Source organism: Carcharodon carcharias, chromosome 4, assembly GCF_017639515.1.
Source record: "Carcharodon carcharias isolate sCarCar2 chromosome 4, sCarCar2.pri, whole genome shotgun sequence".
Classification (NCBI taxonomy): domain Eukaryota; kingdom Metazoa; phylum Chordata; class Chondrichthyes; order Lamniformes; family Lamnidae; genus Carcharodon; species Carcharodon carcharias.
In genome coordinates this window covers 190,259,882-190,280,012 of record NC_054470.1, presented here as the reverse complement: position 1 = coordinate 190,280,012, position 20,131 = coordinate 190,259,882, and the positions used below count along the sequence as shown (strand labels likewise).

Genomic DNA, 20,131 nt, shown 5'->3' with positions numbered 1-20,131 from the left:
CTGAGTACTTCAAGCATTTTCTTTTTTTTTATTGGCATATGTCACCAAGTTTGAAGAAGCCATCCAGCTTTCTTTTTTGTGTTCCATTATAGCAATTTGGCCTAAAATCTTGAAACAAATACTATTTCTTTTCCAATCTAGTGTTGTATTGGACCTCGGGTAAATTTCATTTATTGTCACTTTTAATTAAATACTAAATGCAGAGCCACAGCAATAGTCAATGTCTGTTTTGTGATTTCAGTCAGAGATGCACATATCATGTTCTCATTTGATATCCTAAACTATAGGCTTTACCTCTCAGAGAATGTGTTAGTCATCTGTCCATTTGTTGAATACCTTCTCCACACTAAATTAAAAATCCTCTCTGATGTTCAATGCACCATGGTACTTGAGCAATAAATCAGTATTTTTCATTCTATTGAATATTTCTACAAAATAAACATGGGATAATTTGCTGTTCATTTTCAGCTTCTCTGCTACTTTTATCTTTGAGGTTAAATTCGTCCCACAACCAATCCTTTATATAATTATATCTATAAAGTGTATTATCTTTTTCTGTGTTGCTCTCCAGTATCCCGTTAGCAACTCTATTACCATTTTTAACCTGTTATGTTTTCTATAATCCTTCATTTTCCTTGCCTACATTGTACACATTGTTTTCTTATTTCTATTTTGATTCCCCTCTCTCTGCTGCTTGTTGAGCTAGCTTATTTTTCTTTATTGCCATCTTGCATAATTTATAATTAAAGTTTTAAAGGTTCCCAATTTTTCCTGAACCAACCTATCTTTCAATGTTGAATATTGTTTTATTCGGACCTAATTTCATTTGAAATTTGCGTGGAATATTATATTTCTGCCTTGGCCCTCACTAGTGTTAGTGGCCATAATACCTATGATTTAATCATATTGGTCACTTGCCTCCAGATTTCTAATACTCTTATATATGATGAAGGATTTGCTGATTAATTGACAGAGCCTAAACCAGATCTAGATGCAAGTTTCTGCCAGTGAGCCATATCATGTTCCAAAAAACATTCTTGTACCATAGTTAATAGTTCAGACTTATTGGCCCTCCTGAGGTTACCTCTGAGACGGTAACTATGCTACCATCCTTGAGGGATGCCCACGATAGTGTAGGATGGTAAATTCCAGAATAGTAACCCAGCAACAAATGCAAGAACATAAATATATCAGCATAGTCCATTGTTGAAAGACCAACTTGACAGTCATTGTGTTCCCACACCATTGCTACCCTTGTCCTCTGAGGTAGAGATTATTGAAGAGGGATATGCTGCAATGCATCCTGCAGGTTGCAACCACAAACCACTGATGATGGAGCATGGTGGATATTGAAGCAAGTGGTAAGGGTGCCAATCAAGCAAACTGTTCTACCCTATATGGTTTACTTCAAAGTCTTAGATTTCCTCTTAACCTTATGAAATTTATAAGATTTATAATTTGTTTGGATTCTCCTCTTAACTATAAAGCCTCTCATCCCATTGAGAGTTGTAGTGAAAATTGTGTACTCGTTGCATGGCTGTGCTATCCCACCTCAAGTGCTCAAGCCAGGATACGGGATTCTAACTTGGTCTGTTGTAGCAGAGCTGAAGTATATAGCTGTCAGTTTATTGTATGTCTGGGTTGGGCTTGAGGCTTTGCAGCGCTACCAGACATGTACATTGCATGTGAAAATCATCCGAGTTGTTTGGTACCCCTGAATATGCATGCACTAGATTAGATAGGCACACTTTCTCAAGGATTCAGCATCTTTGGTGGATGCTGGTTTGTGGTGGGATTGCTGTGCGGAGGAGTTTGAACTCAGCAAGTAATTAGGGGGAGACGATGGCATTGTAGTATTGTTGCTGGACTAGTAATCCAGAGACCCAGGGGACCCAGGCTCGAATCCGGCCGTGGCAGATGGTGGAATTTGAATTCAATATAAATCTGGAATTAAAAGTCTAACGATGACTATGGAACCATTGTTGACTTTTGTAAAAACCCATCTGCTTCACTAATGTCCTTTAGAGGAGATATGTCACCCTTACCTGGCCTGGCCTCCAGACCCTCAGCAAAGTGGTTTACTCTTAAACGCCCTCTGGCATGGCCGAGCAAGCCACTCAGCCGTAACAAACTGCGACAAAGTCACAAAAAAGGCATGAAACCGGACGGACCACTTGGCATCGACCTAGGCACTGGCAACGATAATGGCAATCTCAGCCCTGTCAGCCTTGCAAAGTCCTCCTTACTAACATTTGGGGGCTAGTGCCAAAATTGGTAGAGCTGTCTCACAGATTAGTCAAGCAACAGCCTGACATAGTCATCCTCATGGAATCATACCTTAGAGACAATAACCCAGACACCACCATCACCAGCCCTGGGTATGTCCTGTCCCATCAGCAGGACAGGCACAGCAGAGATGGCGGCACAGTGGTATACAGTCAGGAGGGAGTTTCCCTGGGAGTCCTCTACATCGACTCTGGACCCCATGAAGCCTCATGGCATCAGGTCAAACATAGGGAAGGAATCCTCCTGATGACCACATACCGCCCTCTCTCAGCTGATGAATTAGTGCTCCTCCATGTTGAAAAACACTTGGAGGAAGCACTGAGGGTGGCGGGGGTCCAGAATGTACTCTGGGTGGGGGACTTCAATGTCCATTACCAAGAGTGGCACGGCAGCCCCACCACTGACAGAGCTGGCCGAGTCCTAAATGGCGTAGCTGCTAGACTGGGTCTGCGGCAGGTGGCGAGGGAGCCAACAAGATGGAAAAACATTCTCATCAGCCAATCTGCCGCAGATGCATCTGTCCATGATAGTTTAGATTGGAGTGACCACCACACAATCATTGTGGAGACAAAGAGCAGCCTTCACGTTGAGGGCACCCTCCACCTTGTGTGGCACTATGACCATGCTAAATGGGGTAGATTTCGAACATATCTAGCAACTCCTGACTGGGCACCCATAAGGCGCTGTGGGCCATCAGTAGCAGTAGCAGAATTGTACTCAAACACAATCGGTAATCCCTTGATGCCATACTCTGTCAAATGTTGGCTTGATGTCAAGGGCAGTCACTCTCACCTCAGGAGTTCAGCATTTGTCCATGTTTGAGGCTGTAATGAGGTCAGGGGGAGTGGCCCTGGCGGAACACAAACTGGGTGTCAGTGAGGTTATCGCTAAGCAAATGCCGCTTGATAGCACTGTTGATGACCCCTTCCAATACTCTACTGATGACCAAGAGTAGATTGATGAGGCAATAATTGGCCAGGTTGGATTTGTCCTGCTTTTTGTGTACAGGACATACCTGGGCAATTTTCCACATAGGGTAGATGCTAGTTTTGTAGCTGCCCTGGAACAGCTTGGCTAAGGGCACGGCAAGTTCTGGAGGACAAGTCTTCAGTACTATTGCCGGAATATTGTCCGGGCCCATAGCCTTTGCAGTATCCAGTGCCTTCAGCCGTTTCTTGATATCACGTGGAGTGAATCGAATTGACTGCAGGCTGGCATCTGTGATGCTGGGGACCTCTAGAGGAGGCTGAGATCGATCATCCACTTGGCAATCCTGGCTGAAGATTGTTGCAAATGCTTCAGCCTTATCTTTTGCACTGATGTACTGGTCTCCCCCTTCATTGAGGATGGGGTTATTCGTGGAGCCGCCTCCTTCAGTGAGTTTTTTAATTGTCTACTACCATTCATGATTGGATGTGGCAGGACTGCAGAGCTAAAACAAAAACAGAATTACCTGGAAAAACTCAGCAGGTCTGGCAGCATCGGCGGAGAAGAAAAGAGTTGACGTTTCGAGTCCTCATGACCCTTCAATAGAGCTAAGACCTGATCCATTGGTTGTGGGATCGCTTAACCCTGTCTATCACTTGCTTATGCTGTTTGACATATCCCTCATTCTACCATTACCGTCAAGCCATGGGATTAACCCTGGTTCAATGAAGAGTGCAGGAGGGCATGCCAGAAGCAGCACCAGGCATACCTAAAAATGAGGTGTCAACCTGGTGAAGCAATAACACTGGACTACTTGTGTGCCAACAGCATAAGCAGCAAGTGATAGTCAGGGCTAAGTGATCCCACAACCAATGGATCAGGTCTAACCTCTACAGTCCTGCCACATCCAGTCATGAATGGTGATAGACAATTAAAAAACTCACTGGAGGAGGCAGCTCCACAAATAACCCCATCCTCATTGAAGGGGGAGACCAGTACATCAGTGCAAAAGATAAGGCTGAAGCATTTGCAACAATCTTCAGCCAGGATTGCCAAATGGATGATCCATTTCGGCCTCCTCTAGAGGTCACCAGCATCCCAGATGCCAGCCTTCAGTCAATTCGATTCACTGCACATGATATCAAGAAACGGCTGAAGGCCCTGGATACTGCAAAGGCTATCGGCCCTGACAATATTCCGGCAATAGTACTGAAGACTTGTACTCCAGAACTTGCCATGCTCTTAGCCAAGCTGTTCCAGGGCAGCTACAACACTGGCATCTACCCTACTATGTGGAAAATTGCCCAGGTATGTCCTGTACACAAAAAGCAGGACAAATCCAACCTGGCCAATTACTGCCCCATCAATCTACTCTCGATCAGCAGTAAAGTAATGGAAGGGGTCATCAACTGTGATATCAAGCGGCATTTGCTTAGCGATATCCTCACTGACACCCATTTTGGGTTCTGCCAGAACCACTGCCCGTCACCTCAGTACAGCCTTGGTTCAAACGTGGACAAATGCTGAACTCCTGAGGTGAGAGTGACTGCCCTTGACATCAAGGCAGCATTTGACAGAGTGTGGCATCAAGGAGCCCTAGCAAAACTGGAGTCAATGGGAATCGGGGGGAAAAAACTCCACTGTTTAGAGACATACCTAGCACAAAGGAAGATGATTGTGGTTGTTGGAGGTCCGTCCTTTCAGCTCCAGGAGTTCCTCAGGGTAATGTCCTTGGCCCAACCATCTTCAGCTGTTTCATCAATGACCTTCCTTCCATCATAAGGTCAGAAGTGGGGATGTTCACTGATGATTGCACACTGTTCACCATTCACGGTGACTCAAATACTGAAATAGTCCATGTCCAAATGCAGCAATACCTGGACAATATTCAGGCTTAAGCTGACAAATGGCAAGTAACATTTGCGCCTCACAAGTGCCAGGCAATGACCATCTCCAACAAGAAAGAATCCAACTATCGCATTACCATCCCCCACTATTCCCCCACTATCAACATCCTGGGTGTTACCATTGACCAGGATCTGAAATGGACTAGCCATATAAATACTGTGGCTACAAGAGCAGGTCAGAGGCTAGGAATAGTGTGACAGGTAACTCACCTCCTGACTCCTCAAAGTCTGTCCATCATCTACAGGGCACAAGTCAGTAGTGTGATGGAATACTCCCCACTTCCCTGGATGAGTGCAGCTCCTACAACACAAGAAACTTGACACCGTCCAGGACAAAGCAGCCCGCTTGATTGGCACCACATCCACAAACATTCACTCCCTCCACCACCGACACACAGTAGCAGCAGTGTGTACCATCTACAAGATGCACTGCAGGAATTCACCAAAGTTCCTATGACAGCACTTTCCAAGCCCATAACCACTACCCCTGGAAGGACAACGGCAGCAGATAAATGAGAACACCACCACCTGGAAGTTCCCCTCCAAATCACTCACCATCCTCACCTGGAAATATATCTTCGTTCCTTCACTGTTGCTGGGCCAAAATCCTGGGACTTCTTTCCTAAGAGCACTGTGGGTGTACCTACACCTCATGGACTGTAGTGTTTCAAGAAGGCAGCTCACCATCACCACCACCACCACCACCACCTCAAGGGCATCTAGGGATGGGCAATAAATGCTGGCCCAGCCAGCGAAGCCCAAATCCCGTGAATGAATTAAAAAGAATGAAACTTTTGTTGTCTTGATATCATTCTCCCAACCTGGGCAGCAGCCCTTCGAAAGCCAAGAAGCCTCAGTCCATACGTGCAGCAGAGCTCAGAGGAGCTGAAAATGGGAGCTGGTTGAGTAAGGAGGACCTATTGAAACCCTGAGGCAGCTGATGTGTGCTCTAGTACTTGCTTTCTAGAGCTTGCCTAAAACTGCCTTAAAGAGACATCACACACAGGAAGTTTAACCCACAGGTAAGCATCGTTTTGTAAGCAGGAACCAGTTGGTTCATTTCAAGAAAATGGCTATTTGAAATTCGGCAGCTTTTCTTCAAGGATTGAATTAATAGTTATTGAATGACTTAAATTCTTTGCAGAGAAATATCGGCAGAGAACGAGCGAGAATCTCAACAGCTTCAGCATTATTGGTCAGAGGTACGTTACATGGTTCGATGTATTTATCGACAAGCTGGGACACCGTTGGCTGATGACCAGGACCAATCGCTGGTGCCAGATAAAGAGGGAATGAAAGAACTGGTAGACAGGTAAATGATTTATAATTTATTAAATATGCTTGTGGAAATCTCTATGTTTAAACTGAACTTTGCCACAGGGAATGTAAGCAAAGTCACTGGAGTTTTGACTATATCTGCTTTCTGTTCTTTATATGTGAAGTGATGCATGTTGCATTCTCCAGTTTTCAAGTACTTAATGAGTCAGCAGCCTTCAACATGCAGTTGACCTGTAGCATTCAATGAAAATTCTCTGTCAATAGTTACTCTGCAAGTTGATTTAAAATAACGGAAAATTAACTGAAAATATCCTGGAATCATACAGGGCAAAAGGAGGTCATTTGGCCCATTGTACTTATGCCAACTCTTGGAAAGAGATGGCCAATTACTGCCATTCCCCCACTTTTTCCCTATAGCCCTGCAAATTTTTCATGCCCTTGACTTGAGGTTAGACGCAATTAGACTTTTGGGGCACAGCTGAGCACAATCCTGGCCTGAATATGTATACCTCCAGTAACAGTCATTCTGTAACCATTTAGTTGTTTCCCTTCTTCCCCACACTCCTCAAAAAAGTTAGTGTTGTGAAATGGCTGCATCACTTCAGCCCAGACAGGCCTCTGTCTTTAGTGCAGTGCTGCTGTCTTCAGAAACCCAACTGCATGTCGATCATTCTCTGCAGGTTAAATTAAACCAAATGTGTTGTGCCATAGACTCGAATGTGATGTCTTGCAGTAGTTGGAAGGGACCTCTTTAGTGAGCAGAGCAGGATATGTTTCCTTTTCATTTTCTCGGAGCTGGTGGCTTGATCCAATTCAAAATTTGTAATTCCTAAGCAACCATACAGAATACTTTTTGAAAAATGATTAAAATTAAAGTGAAAATAGCAAATTGTCAGACTTGAAGGCTTAGCTCTGAGGAAAAATTACAGGAAGAATTTAAATCTGTGTTTTAACTTGCAGCAAGTCCGATTCCCCTATCATCCTTGTGCTCACTGACCTACATGGGCTCCAAGTCAAGCAACGTCTTGATTTTATTATCCATGTTTTGAAATCCCTCCATGGGTTTGCCTTTCCTAACACTCTAGTCTCCGGCTCCACAATCCTCCAAGATATCTGTGCTGCTCTAATTCTGACCTCTTGTGTGTTCCCAATTATGATCGCTGCACGATTTATTGTTGGCCGTGCTTTCAGTTGCCTCGGCCTCAAGCTCCGAAATTCCTTCCCTCTACCACCTTGACCAAGCTTTTGATCATCTGACCTAACATGCCCTATGTAGGTTGGTGCCTGTCTTTGTTTTATAATGCTCCTGTGACACACCTTGGGACATTCCATTACGTTAAAGGTGCTATTTAAATATAAGTTGTTCAATAGCACATTTCGTGCTCTCGCCTTGTTCCAAAGTGCTCTCAGCCATTGAAGTATTTTGAAGTGTGCTCACCATCGAGTTGTAAGGAGACACGGGATCTAGTTTACATACAGCAAAATCCCGCCAACATCAATGAGATATATGTATACATTTATTTATCTATGGATATGTGATTTGAGTTCACACCACAGGCATGTTTATGGTGAGATTATTTCATATGTACGTGAAAAGGGGATAGAACCCTCCAATATCTGTGCTCCTGTTGTGCATCCCAATGCTGTTAGCAACCATGCCTTCAGCTCCAAGGCCCTCAATTCAGGAATCCCTTCCCTAAATTTCTCCACTTCTCTTTTAAGATGACCCTTAAAACGTACCCCTTTGATGAAGCTTTTAGTTATGTGCCCTAATATCATCATATGTGGATTGATGTCAAATTTTGTTCTATAATGCTCCTGTGAAGCGCCTTTAGGTGTTGTTTTAATACATGAAATACACTATATAAATGCTTCCTGTTTTGTAGAAATGTGCCTCATTGGCCCTCACTCAGCTTGGTGTAGTGGCAAAGGGAGAGCTATTTCTTCTCCTCTCAAATTCTTCCTTCTGCTCCCCCCACCCCTTGCCTCCAGCTAATGCATAGATGCTCAGGCCAATGATAGCACTGTCTATTACTGCTGCACCTGTGATAAGCACAGGGCCCTGCATGCTCTGTATAACTCAGCTGAACCAGGAGGGTAACGAGTAAAAACTTGAGTCCTATTATTATTCTAGGTTGGACATGGGATACAAGTGAAAGAATTGCGTTCTTTTGCTCCTGCAGATGTGTTCTTGACAAAAAAAGTTCTGAGCTGGAAGAGCAAAAGAATTTAACTGTACTTGTGCACAAGGGAAAATTATATAATGTCTTAATAAGTTTATGCGTTGCATTCTTGAAAGGTCATTTCAAGAATAAAATGTACTGAACCAGTCGTGTGAAACCTGTCAGGAAAGGCAAAGCAAATTATCGCTAATACTGAAATCTTAATGTACAGCACAGAAGGAGGCCATTCAGCACAATGCACCTGCTCTTTGAACGAGCTGCTAATTAGGCAGACAATTCCTGCCCATTATCTATAACCTTTATATTTTTTCCTTTCAGTGCATATTCTATTCCCTTTCAGAAGCTATGATTGAATCTGCTTCCATCACCACTTCGGGTAGTACCTAACAAATCATCATAACTCGCTGCATAGAAAAATATCTCCTTATCTCGCAGCTGACTTTTAATATCTGTGTTGCCTGATTACTAAACAGTTTCTCCCTATTTAATCAATCAAAACCCCTCAATTTTGAACATCTCTAACTTTGAAACAAAAATTAAGAATTGCTGTGAAATACTCAGCAAGTCAGTAACCACAGCAGAGAATAGATGATTTAACATCTCGGGTGTGGAACCTTGGACAGAACCGCAAGAAATTAACTATGCACTGCACTTTAAAAGGAACAAGGCAAATGCAAACGCACACCTATAGATTTCTTTGCCAAGCGGAAAACCGGAAGTAGTTAAATTGCTGAAAGTCATTAACATGAGCCAATTAGAGAACACAAAACATAAGAACAAAAGAATTAGGAGCGAGGGTAGGCCATTCATCCCTTTGAGCCTGCTCTGCCATTTGATAAGATCATGGCTGATCTTGTGGCCTCAAATCCACCTTCTCTGCCCCCGTAACCCTTGACTCCTTTGTCAATCAAAAATCGATCTAACTCAGCCCTGAATATATTCAATGACCTAGCTTCTACTGCTCTCTGTAGAAGAGAATTCCATAGACTAACAACCCTCAGAGAAGAAAATCATCTCAAATGGGGGACATAGAATAGTTTTTTTCTTTTACAGTTAATGGGCATCTCTGCTAGGCCAGCATTTATTACCTATCCTTAATTGCTTCTGAGAAGGCGGTGGTGAGCTGCCTTCTTGAACCGTTGCAGTCCATGTGGCGTAAATACACCCACAGTGCTGTTAGGAAGGGAGTTCCAAGATCTTGACCCAGTGACAGTGAAGGAACAGCGATATATTTCCAAGTCAGGATGGTGTGTGGCTTGGAGGGGAACTTCCAGGTGGTGGTATTCCCATGCATCTGCCGTACAGCACACGCTACAAATGAATGAATGAATATAAGTTGCCGTAGTCCCAGAGGACCATAGCCTGCCCCCTCATCAGAGAGAGAGAGAGACAACTGGTGGTGAGTTTAACGTGAGGGTCACCACACCTCAGCCAGGGCGGTGAGGTTGAGAAGGCGGAGCCTTCATTGGTGACCTTAGCTGGAATGGGAATTGAACCTGCACTATTGATGTCACTGCATCACAAACCAGCCAGCCAGCCAACTGAGCTAACCGACAGTACAGTACAGCACTGAAGGAAGCTATTTGGCCCATTGAGTTTGTGCTGGCTCTTTGGAATTGCAATCCATTTAGTCCCAATCACTGGGTCTTTCTGCACATCCTTGCAGCTTGTTCTCCTGAAAGTAATTATCCAATTCCCTTTTCAAAGCTGCTATTTAATCTGTTTCAACTACCCTATCAGGCAATGCATTCCAAATTCTAACCCCTCTTACCCATAAAATCTTTTTTCCTTATGCTTCCCCAGGTTCTTTTCTATCAAATATCCCCTTCGCCTTTTCTGCTCTAAGGAGAATAGCCGTAGTTTCTCCAGTCCATCCAATCATAATCCCTCATTTCTAGAACCATTTTATTAAATCTCTCCTATCCCTTCTCCAAAACCTTCATGTCCTTAGTAAAACACTCCAGCTGGGATGAACTAGTGACTTAGATAGGTTTAGCCTAACTAGGTTTAGCCTAACTTTCCTGGCTTTTGTACTCTCTGCCTGTATTTATGAAGCCCAGAAGCCTCTATACTTGTGAAACTGTTCTGCCAACTTCAAAGATTTGTGTATAAACACCCCTAGGTGTGTCTGTTCTTGCCACCACTTTTAAAATTAAATCATGTAGCCTGTATTGTGTCTCCTTATTCTTCTGACCAAAATATGTTGCCTCTCACTTAGTTTCACATAACAAGAGATTGAAGATGTTTACATGTGGCACAGGAGGTGAATCATTGAGGCAATGAGGGGTGAGGTGTTAGGGCAAGTAACAATGGAAGCACTTTTAAAAAAATTTGTTCATGGGATCTGGGTTTCGCTGGCTGGACCAGCATTTATTGCCCATCCCTAGTTGCCCTTGAGAAAGTGGTGGTGAGCTGCCGCCTTGAATCGCTGCAGTCCATGTGGTGTGGGTGCACCCACAGTGCTGTTACGAAAGGAGTTCCATGATTTTGACCCAGCAACAGTGAAGGAACGGTGATATATTTCCAAGCCAGGATGTGAGTGACTTGGAGAGGAACTCCAAGCTGATGATGTTCCCATCTATCTGCTGACCTTGTCCTTCTAGATGGTAGTGGTCATAGGTTTGGAAGGTGCTGTCGAAGGAGCCTTGGTGAGTTCCTGCAGTGCATCTTGTAGATGATACACACTGCTGCTGCTGTGTGTTGGTGGTGGAAGGAGTGAATGCTTGTGGATGTGGTGCCAATCGAGCGGGCTGCTTTGTCCTGGACGGTACAAGTTCTTCAGTGTTGTAGGAGCTGCATTCATCCAGGCAAGTGGAGAGTATTCCATCACACTCCCGACATGTGCCATGTAGATGGTGGACTGGCTTTGAGGAGTCATAAGGTGGGTTACTCATTGCTATTCCTAGCCTCTGACCTTCCCTTATAGCCACAGTATTTATATTGCTAGTCCAGTTCAGTTTCTGGTCAATGGTAGCCTCCAAGATGTTGATATTGGGGGATTCAGTGATGGTAATGCCCTTGAACATCAAGGGGCGATGGCTAGATTCTCTCTTGTTGGAGATGGTTATTGCCTGACACTTGTGTGGTGCGACTGTTACTTGCCACTTGTCAGCCCAAGCCTAGATATTATCCAGGTCTTGCTGCATTTGGACATAGACTGCTTTGGTATCTGAGGAGTTGCGAATGGTGCTGAACATAATTGTGCAATCATCAGCGAACATCCCCACTTCTGACCTTATGATGGAAGGAAGGTCATTGATGAAGCAGCTGAAGATGGTTGGACCAAGGACACTACCCTGAGGAACTTATGCAGTGATGTCCTGGAGCTGAGATGACTGACCTCAAACAACCACAATCATCTTACTTTGTGCTAGGTATGTCTCCAACCAGCAGAGAATTTTCCCCCTGATTCCCATTGACTCCAGTTTTGCTAGGGCTCCTTGATGCCACACTCTGTCAAATGCTGCCTTGATGTCAAGGGCAGTCACTCTCTCACCTCACCTCGGGAGTTCAGCTCTTCTGTCCATATTTGAACCAAGGCTGTAATGAGGTCTGGAGCTGAGTGCCCTTGGCGGAGCCCAAACTGGGCGTCTGTGAGCAGGTTATTGCTAAGCAAGTGCTGCTTGCTGGCACTGTTGATGGCCCCTTCCATTACTTTACTGATGATTGAAAGTGGACTGATGGGGCGGTAATTGTTCAGGTTGGATTTTTCCTGCTTTTTGTGCACAGGACGTACCTAGGCAATTTTCCACATAGCCAGGTGGATGCCAGTGTTGTAGCTGCTGTAGAACAGCTTGGCTAGAGGTGCGGCAAGTTCAGAAGTGCAAGTCTTCAGTACTATTGCCGGAATATTGTCAGGGCCCACAGAATTTGCAGTATCCAGTGTCTACACCCATTTCTTGATATCACGTGGAGTGAATCGAATTGACTGAAGACTGGCATCTGTGATGCTGGGGACCTCCAGAGAAGGCCGAGATGGATCATGCACTCGGCACTTCTGGCTGAAGATTGTAGCAAATGTTTCAGTCTTATCTTTTGCACTGATGTGCTGGGCCCCTCAATCATTAAGGATGGTGACATTTGTGGAGCAGCCTCCTCCATTGAGTTTTTAAATTGTCCACCACCATTTACGACTGGATGTGACAGGACTTGCAGAGCTTACATCTGATCTGTTGGTTGTGGGATTGCTTAGCACCGTCTATCACTTGCTGCTTATGCTGTTTGGCACCCAGATGGTTCTGTGTTATAGCTTCGTCAGGTTGCACCTCATTTTTAGGTATGCCTAGTGCTGCTCCTGGCATGCCCTCCTGCACTCTTCATTGAACTAGGCTTGATCCCCTGGCTTGATGGTTGATGGTAATGGTAGAGTGTGGGATGTGCCAGGCCGTGGGGTTACAAATTGTGTTCGAGTACAATTCTGCTGCTGCTGATGGCTCACAGCGTCTCTTGGATGCCCAGTCTTGAATTGCTAGATATGTTCGAACTCTATCCCATTTAGCACGGTGGTCATGCACACTATACGATGGAGGGTATCCTCAATGTGAAGCCGGGACTTCATCTCCACGACTGTGCGATGGTCACTCCTACCAATACTGTTGTGGACAGATGCATCTGCGGCAGGCAGGCTGGTGAGGATGAGGTCAAGTATGTTTTTCCCTCTTGTTGTTTCTCTCACCACCTGCCACAGACCCAGTCTACCAGCTGTGTCCTTTAGGACTCGGCCAGCTCGGTCAGTAGTGATGCTACCGAGCCACTGTTGGTGATGGACATTGAAGTCTCCCACCCAGAGTACATTCTTCGCCTTGCTATCCTCAGTGCTTCCTCTAAGCATTGTTCAACATGGTGGAGCACTGATTATCAGCTGAGAGAGGGCAGTATGTGGTAATCAGCAGGAGGCTTCCTTGCCGATGTTTGACCTGATGCCATGAGACTTCATGGGGTCTGGACTCAATGTTGAGGACTCCCAGGGCAACTCCCTCCTGACTGTATACCACTGTGCCGCCATCTCTGCTGTGCCTGTCCTGCTGATGGGACAGGACATACCCAGGGATGGTGATGGTGGTGTCTGGGAGATTATCTGTAAGGTATGATTCCTTGAGGATGACTATGCCAGGCTGTTGCTGAGCCAGCTCTCCCAATTTTGGCACTAACCAGAGATGTCAGTAAGGAGGATTTTGCAGGATCGACTGGGCTGACTTTGCTGTTGCCATTTCCCGTGTCTTGATCGATGTTGAGTGGTTCGTCTGGTTTCATTCCTTTTTTGTGACTTTGTAGCAGCTCGTTAGTGGCTTGCTCAGCCATTTAAGAGTCAACCACATTGCTATGGGTCTGGAGTTACAAATAGGCCAGACCAGGTAAGGGCAGCAGATTTCCTCCCCGAAAGGACATGAGTGAACCAGATGGGTTTTTACAACAATTGACAATGTTATTAGACTTTTAATTACAGATTTTTTTTAAATTCAAATTCCGCCTTCTGCCGTGGTGGGGTTAGAACCTAGGTCCCCAGAGCGTTACCCTGGGTGTCTAGATCACTAGCCCAATGACAATACCACTGCCTCCCCATAAATTCATTTAAAATTAGAGAAGTCATGGAAAGTTGGCCCAATGTTGAATGAAAGGGCACAGCTCATGTAGCTCCCAGGAAATATCTTGCTATATTACAGTTTGCAAATCAACCTGCTATTAGGCTGTGCAGCTTTGTCCAAGAATGGCTTGTGCCCCAGAGCAACAGTGGCATGCTCATCATCCTCTTAAACTCCAGTTGCTCTTTTCCCTCCTCATAATTAAATCTTATCCTCAGTGTCATCTCAGTGATTTTTTCTTCAGCCTTGACATCCTTCCAAACTCACTTCCTTATAGCACTGTGGGTGCCAGGTGGACTGCAGCAGTTCTGGAGGGTGACTCACCACCAACTTGTCAAGACCAATTGGGGAGGGGTAAGAAATGCTGACCTTGCCAGCAATACCCATATCCCATGAAAAGATAAAGAAATTCCAGTTCCTCCCTGACTGGTTTTCCAATCTGAGGAGGAGTTGTGGAATTTAACTCCATTGACACTATTCTACATTAAGGGCAAATCAAGACTTTTGCAATTTGGGTGCACTCCCCCAACTTTACCTGTGTACATCTCAAAATGCTGCTCAATGTTTCTAAATGTTATGAAAGGGCGTTTTTTCACGAATGTGAACCAAGCATAGACCAGTTGCCTGTAAAGATTTAGAGAAAAGAATCCAAAGAGCAGAAAAGGCAAAAACTTATTTTTCTACTACTGCAAGGTTTCTACTTTACGTAATGCTCATTTGGTTATCAACCTAGATACACTGGTCACAAGTCAATAAACAGAGAATCTTGTGGCAATACTTGTTTAATCGTAAGACCACTGTTTCTTCTGTGGGTGTGTCCCTTCCTGGCATGGGCATGATGTTGGATGTCTGTTCCTGCTGCTCTCCATTTGCACAATTAATTCTATTAATCCCTATTTATTTATCACACAGCTCTGTCAACCTCGATAAATGATACAAAATACAATAGAAAATAAAATTACGCATGCCACAAAAGGCATCTTGCATTAGCAGTCTCTGATGAAATAAAACTTAGTCCCACATGTGTATAATGAATTAATTTGCAATATGTCTCGAGGCTAACACTGTTCTCCCTGACCCCAGCACTTGATTCTTGATGTTGGGTGTACTTGGTGCATTTTTTGTACAGCAAGGGGTCACTGTCTCAGGATATGGGTAGGCCATTTAGCAGAATCCCACAGTGCAGGAAGAGGCCCTCCGGCCCATCAAGTCTGCACCGACACGTGAGAAACACCTGACCTACTTACCTAATCTCTTTTACCAGCACTTGGCCCATAGCCATGAATGTTATGGCATGCCAAGTGCTCATCCAGGTACTTTTTAAGAGGATGTGAAGCAGCCTGCCTCCACCACCCTCCCAGGCAGTGCAGTCCAGACCGTCATCACCCTCTGGTAAAAAAAAAGATTTTCCTCACATCCCCCCTAAACCTTCTGCCCCTCACCTTGAACTTATGTCCCCTTGTGGCTGACCCTTCAACTAAGGGGAACAGCTGCTTCTCATCCACCCTGTCCATGCCCCTCATAATCTTGTACAGCTCGATCAGGTCACCCCTCAGTCTTCTCTGCTCCAACGAAAACAACCCAAATCTATCCAACCTCTCTTAACTTAAATGTTTAATCCCAGGCAACATCCTGGTGAATCTACTCCGCATCCCCTCCAGTGCAATCACATCCTTCCTATAATGTGGCGACCAGAACTGCACACAGTTCTCCAGCTGTGGCCTCACCAAAGTTCTATACAACTCCAACATGACCTCCCTACTTTTGTAAGTTATGCCTCAATTGATAAAGGCAAGTGTCCCATATGCCTTTTTCACCACCCCACTAACATGCCCCTCTGCCTTCAGAGATCTACAGACACACACGCCAAGGTCCCTTTGTTCCTCAGAACTTCCTAGTGTCATGCCGTTCATTGAATACTTCCTTATCAAATTACTCCTTCCAAAGTGTAACACCTTACACTTTTCAGGGTTAAGTTCCATCTGTCACTTATCTGCCCATTTGACCATCCCGTCTATATCTTCCTGTAGCCCAAGACACTCAACCTTATTGTTAACCACCCAGCCAATCTTTGTGTCATCCGCAAACTTACTAATCCTACCCCCCACATAGTCATCCATGTCGTTTATATAAATGACAAATAGTAGGGGACCGAGCACAGATTCCTGTGGTACACCATTGGACACTGGCTTCCAGTCACTAAAGCATCCTTCTGTCATCACCCTCTGTCTCCTACATCTAAGCCAATTTTGAATCCACCTTATCAAATGACCCTGTATCCCATGTGCATTGGCCTTCTTTATAAGTCTCCCATTTAGTACTGAGATGAGGAGAAACCTCTTCACTCAGAGGGTGGTGAAGCTGTGGAATTCTCTACCACAGAAGGCTGTGGAGGCCAAGTCTCTAAATATATTTAAGAAGGAAATTGATAGATTTCTGGTCTCTAAAGGCTTCAAGGGGTATGGGGAGGGAGTATGGCATTGAGATAGAGGATGAGCCATGATTATATTGGATAACAGAGCAGGCATGAAGGGACAAATGACCTCCTCCTCCTATTTTCTATGTTTCTAATTTAGTTTTTTTTTCATGTGAACAATCAAGATTTGTAATAGATGATTAATGTGCTCTTTTTTCCTTGGCCATAGGTTATGTGAACGAGACCCCTACCAGTTATACCAACGCTTAGAGCAGCAGGCCAGGGAATATGTTCTTGAAATGAAGGTACGCTTGCTCCGACATCTGTCACTGGGATCCAAAGTCACAACTGTGGCCCAGGGCCCGCCACAGGCCCATCAGTTCATCTCGCTCCTATTGGAGGAATATAGCGCCCTCTGTCAAGCTGCTCGCACAATCAGCACCTTCCTCATTACACTGGTAAGTTTCAAAAATAAGTAATTACCATAATGCTGCATGCAAGTGTAAAGCTGTGTTCTCCATGTGACATGTACAAACACTGACCAGCAGGAAAGGACCATTCGGTCCATCAAGCCTGCAGGCCAGACTTGTGCTGGCCAGAACATCGTGACTAAACTCGCCTCCCTCCTCACCCCAAAACCCAGCTCAAAGACAACATTTATCCCTAAAAAGTGTTTAATGCTAAAATATTGTGTGTCCTCTTTCATACTAAGTCAAAAATGCAGAATTCGACCCAAATATTTAAGTGGTTTGTGGTCATCCAGGTGTGAAATGGGGCTTCTTCACATAATCATAGGATTTTTCAACATAGGAGGAGACCATACACTTGCATCAGCTCTCTGAAAAGAACTCTGGTCCAAATCTTCCTGCCTCTGGATCATTGGAGATGGGAGGTTTGTCGGGAAAGGCAAATCCTGATGCATAGACATACGTGGGAATTGCTGGGGAAGTTTAAACTTCCGATGGGTTGATTTCCTGCTGCCCAGGACCCTGTGAATGTCTCCGACCCTGAGCTTAGGGCGGAGGTTTAGGCTAGATACATGATACTTAGCTGGATACTTACCCAGGAAATGTTAGGCAGTTTAATACCTGGCTCAACAGCTGGGTAACTCCACAACTGGCTTCCCCCAACTACCAATCAACCCCACCAAACCCTCCCCTTGATCACCCGACAACCCCCTACCCCAGAAGAAATGGGCAGTATTGTCAGGTCGAGGATAAAATTTTGCCGCAACAGCCATGTGCCCAGCAATCATGCTGACCAGAGATCTAAGCTTATCTCTTTACTCTCATTTTCCCTGCCCTTTCCCCATTTTTTCTTTTTCAGATATTTTTAAAACTGCTCCTTTTAAAACTGTTATGCATTCTGATTCCACCTATGTTTCGGGTAAGACATTCTATGTCCTAACAACACTCTGCTCAAAAGAATTCACTGATCCCTTTAGTTAACTTCTTGAAAAGTAGGAATGATTTATCTCCATCTACTTGATTAAAACCCTTTATAATTCTGAACATCTCATATTTGTAAGCTTTTCTATTCCAGTGAAAGAGGTTCCAGTTGTTCTTGTCTTTACTTGAAATTAAAACTTATCCTTGGTATCATCTAAGTGAATCTCTTCTGCGGCCTTAATATCCTTCCTAAAGTCGGGCACGCAAAATATTTTAACCACAACTCAGTTGATGATTGGTGCAGGTTCAGCAGTATCTTGTTGCTTTTTGGTTTGTGCCCCAGTTTTCAAAATCTAGGACCTCGTACTTGCAACTTTCTCATTTGCCTTCCCAAGTAAACATGCGAACAAACATATGAATTAGGAGCAGGGGTAGGCCATTCGGCCCCTCAAGCATGCTCTGCCATTCAATAAAATTATGGCTGATCTGATTGTGGCCTCAAATCCACATTCCACGTACCTCTCATATCCTTTGACACTTGTTAGTCAAGAATCTATCTACCTCTCCCTTAAAAACATTCATTGACCCGGCCCCCATCGCTCTCTGGGGAAGAGAGTTCCAATAATTCATGACCCTATGAGAGAAAAAATTTCTTCTGCTCTCTGTCTTAAGTTGGAGATCCCTTATTTCTAAACTCTGTCCCTTAGTTCTAGTCTCCCCTACAAGGGGAAGCATTCTTTTGGCATCCACCCTGTCAAGTCCCCTCAGGATCTTATATTCCATTCCCCTTGCAATGAATGACAACATTCCATTTACCTCATTCACAATGGATTCCAGCAATTTCCCTATGACAGTTGGTAAGCTAACTGGCCTGTAGTTTCCTGCTTTCTGTTTCCCTCCTTTCCAGAATAGAGGAGCCACCTTTGCTATTTTCCAATCTGCTGGAACCTTTCCAGAATCGAGGGAATTTTGGAAAATTAAAACCAGTGTGTTTACTATCTCAGCAGCTACATCTTTTAAGATACTAGTAAGAAATCCATCAGGACCTGGGGGCTTGTCAGCTTTTAGTTCCAATAATTTTCTTAGTACCCTCTCTCTGGAGATTATAATTGCTTTAAATTCCTCCCTCCCTGTCACCTGCTGATTCATAGTTATTTCTGAGGTGTTATTTGTATCCTCTACAGTGAAGACAAATCTGTTCAATTCATCTGCCATTCCCTTATTTTCCATTATAATGTCCTTCCTTATTTTCCATTATAATGTCCCCATTCTCACTCTCTAAAGGACTAGTGCTCATTCTACTTCCTTTTTAAATACCGATAGAAACTCTGTTTTTATATTGCTAGCTATCTTTCTCTCGTACTCTATTTTCTCCTTCCTTATTAATCTTTTAGCCATTCTTTGCTGTTCTTTATATTCTGTCCAGTCTTCTGACCTGCCACTCATCTTTGCAGAATTATACGCTTTTTCTTTCAATTTGATATTATCTTTAATTTCTTTAGTTAGCTACGGATGCTATGCAGTTCCTTAAAGTCTTTCATTCTCACAGGAAAGTATCTTTTCTGAGTATTCTGACAAATCGCTTTAAATATACATACTAACATACAAAATAGGAGCAGAAGTCGGCTATTCTGCCCCTCGAGCCTGCTCCACCATTCAATAGGATCATGGCTGATCTATTTGCATTTCACATTCCACATTCCCATCCATCCCCGATAACCTTTGATTCCCTTGTTTAACAATAATCTATCTACCTCTGTCTTAAATATTTTCAATGACCCTGCCTCCACCACCACCTGAGGCAGAGAGTTCCAAAGCCACATAACCCCTCTGAGAGAAAAAAATTCTCCTCATCTCTCCTAAAAGGGCGACCCTTAAAACAGTGGCCCTAGTTCTGGACTCACCCACAAGAGGAAACATCCTTTCGGCATCTACCTTGCCAAGGCCGTTCAGGATCTTCAATCAAGTCACCTTTCATTCCTCTAAACTCCAGTGGAACCAAGCCCAGCCTGCCCAACCCTTCCGCATATGACAACCTGCTCTAGTAAACCTCCCCTGAACCGCCTCCAACGCATTTACATCCTTAAATAAGGAAACCAAAACTGCACGCAGTACTCGAGATGTGGCCTCACCAATGCCTATATAACTGAAGCATAATGTCCTT

General features: G+C 44.3%; 1 protein-coding gene across 1 annotated transcript in view; it reads left to right on the top strand.

Moving 5' to 3' along the window:
• Positions 1-20,131, top strand: part of fam193a (family with sequence similarity 193 member A) — a 241,280-nt gene that overhangs the window by 149,248 nt on the left and 71,901 nt on the right. The window contains exons 5-6 of the mRNA XM_041186547.1: positions 6,265-6,432; positions 16,809-17,037. Of these exons, the coding sequence (XP_041042481.1) occupies positions 6,265-6,432; positions 16,809-17,037 (397 nt within the window). The remainder of the gene's footprint in view (positions 1-6,264; positions 6,433-16,808; positions 17,038-20,131) is intronic.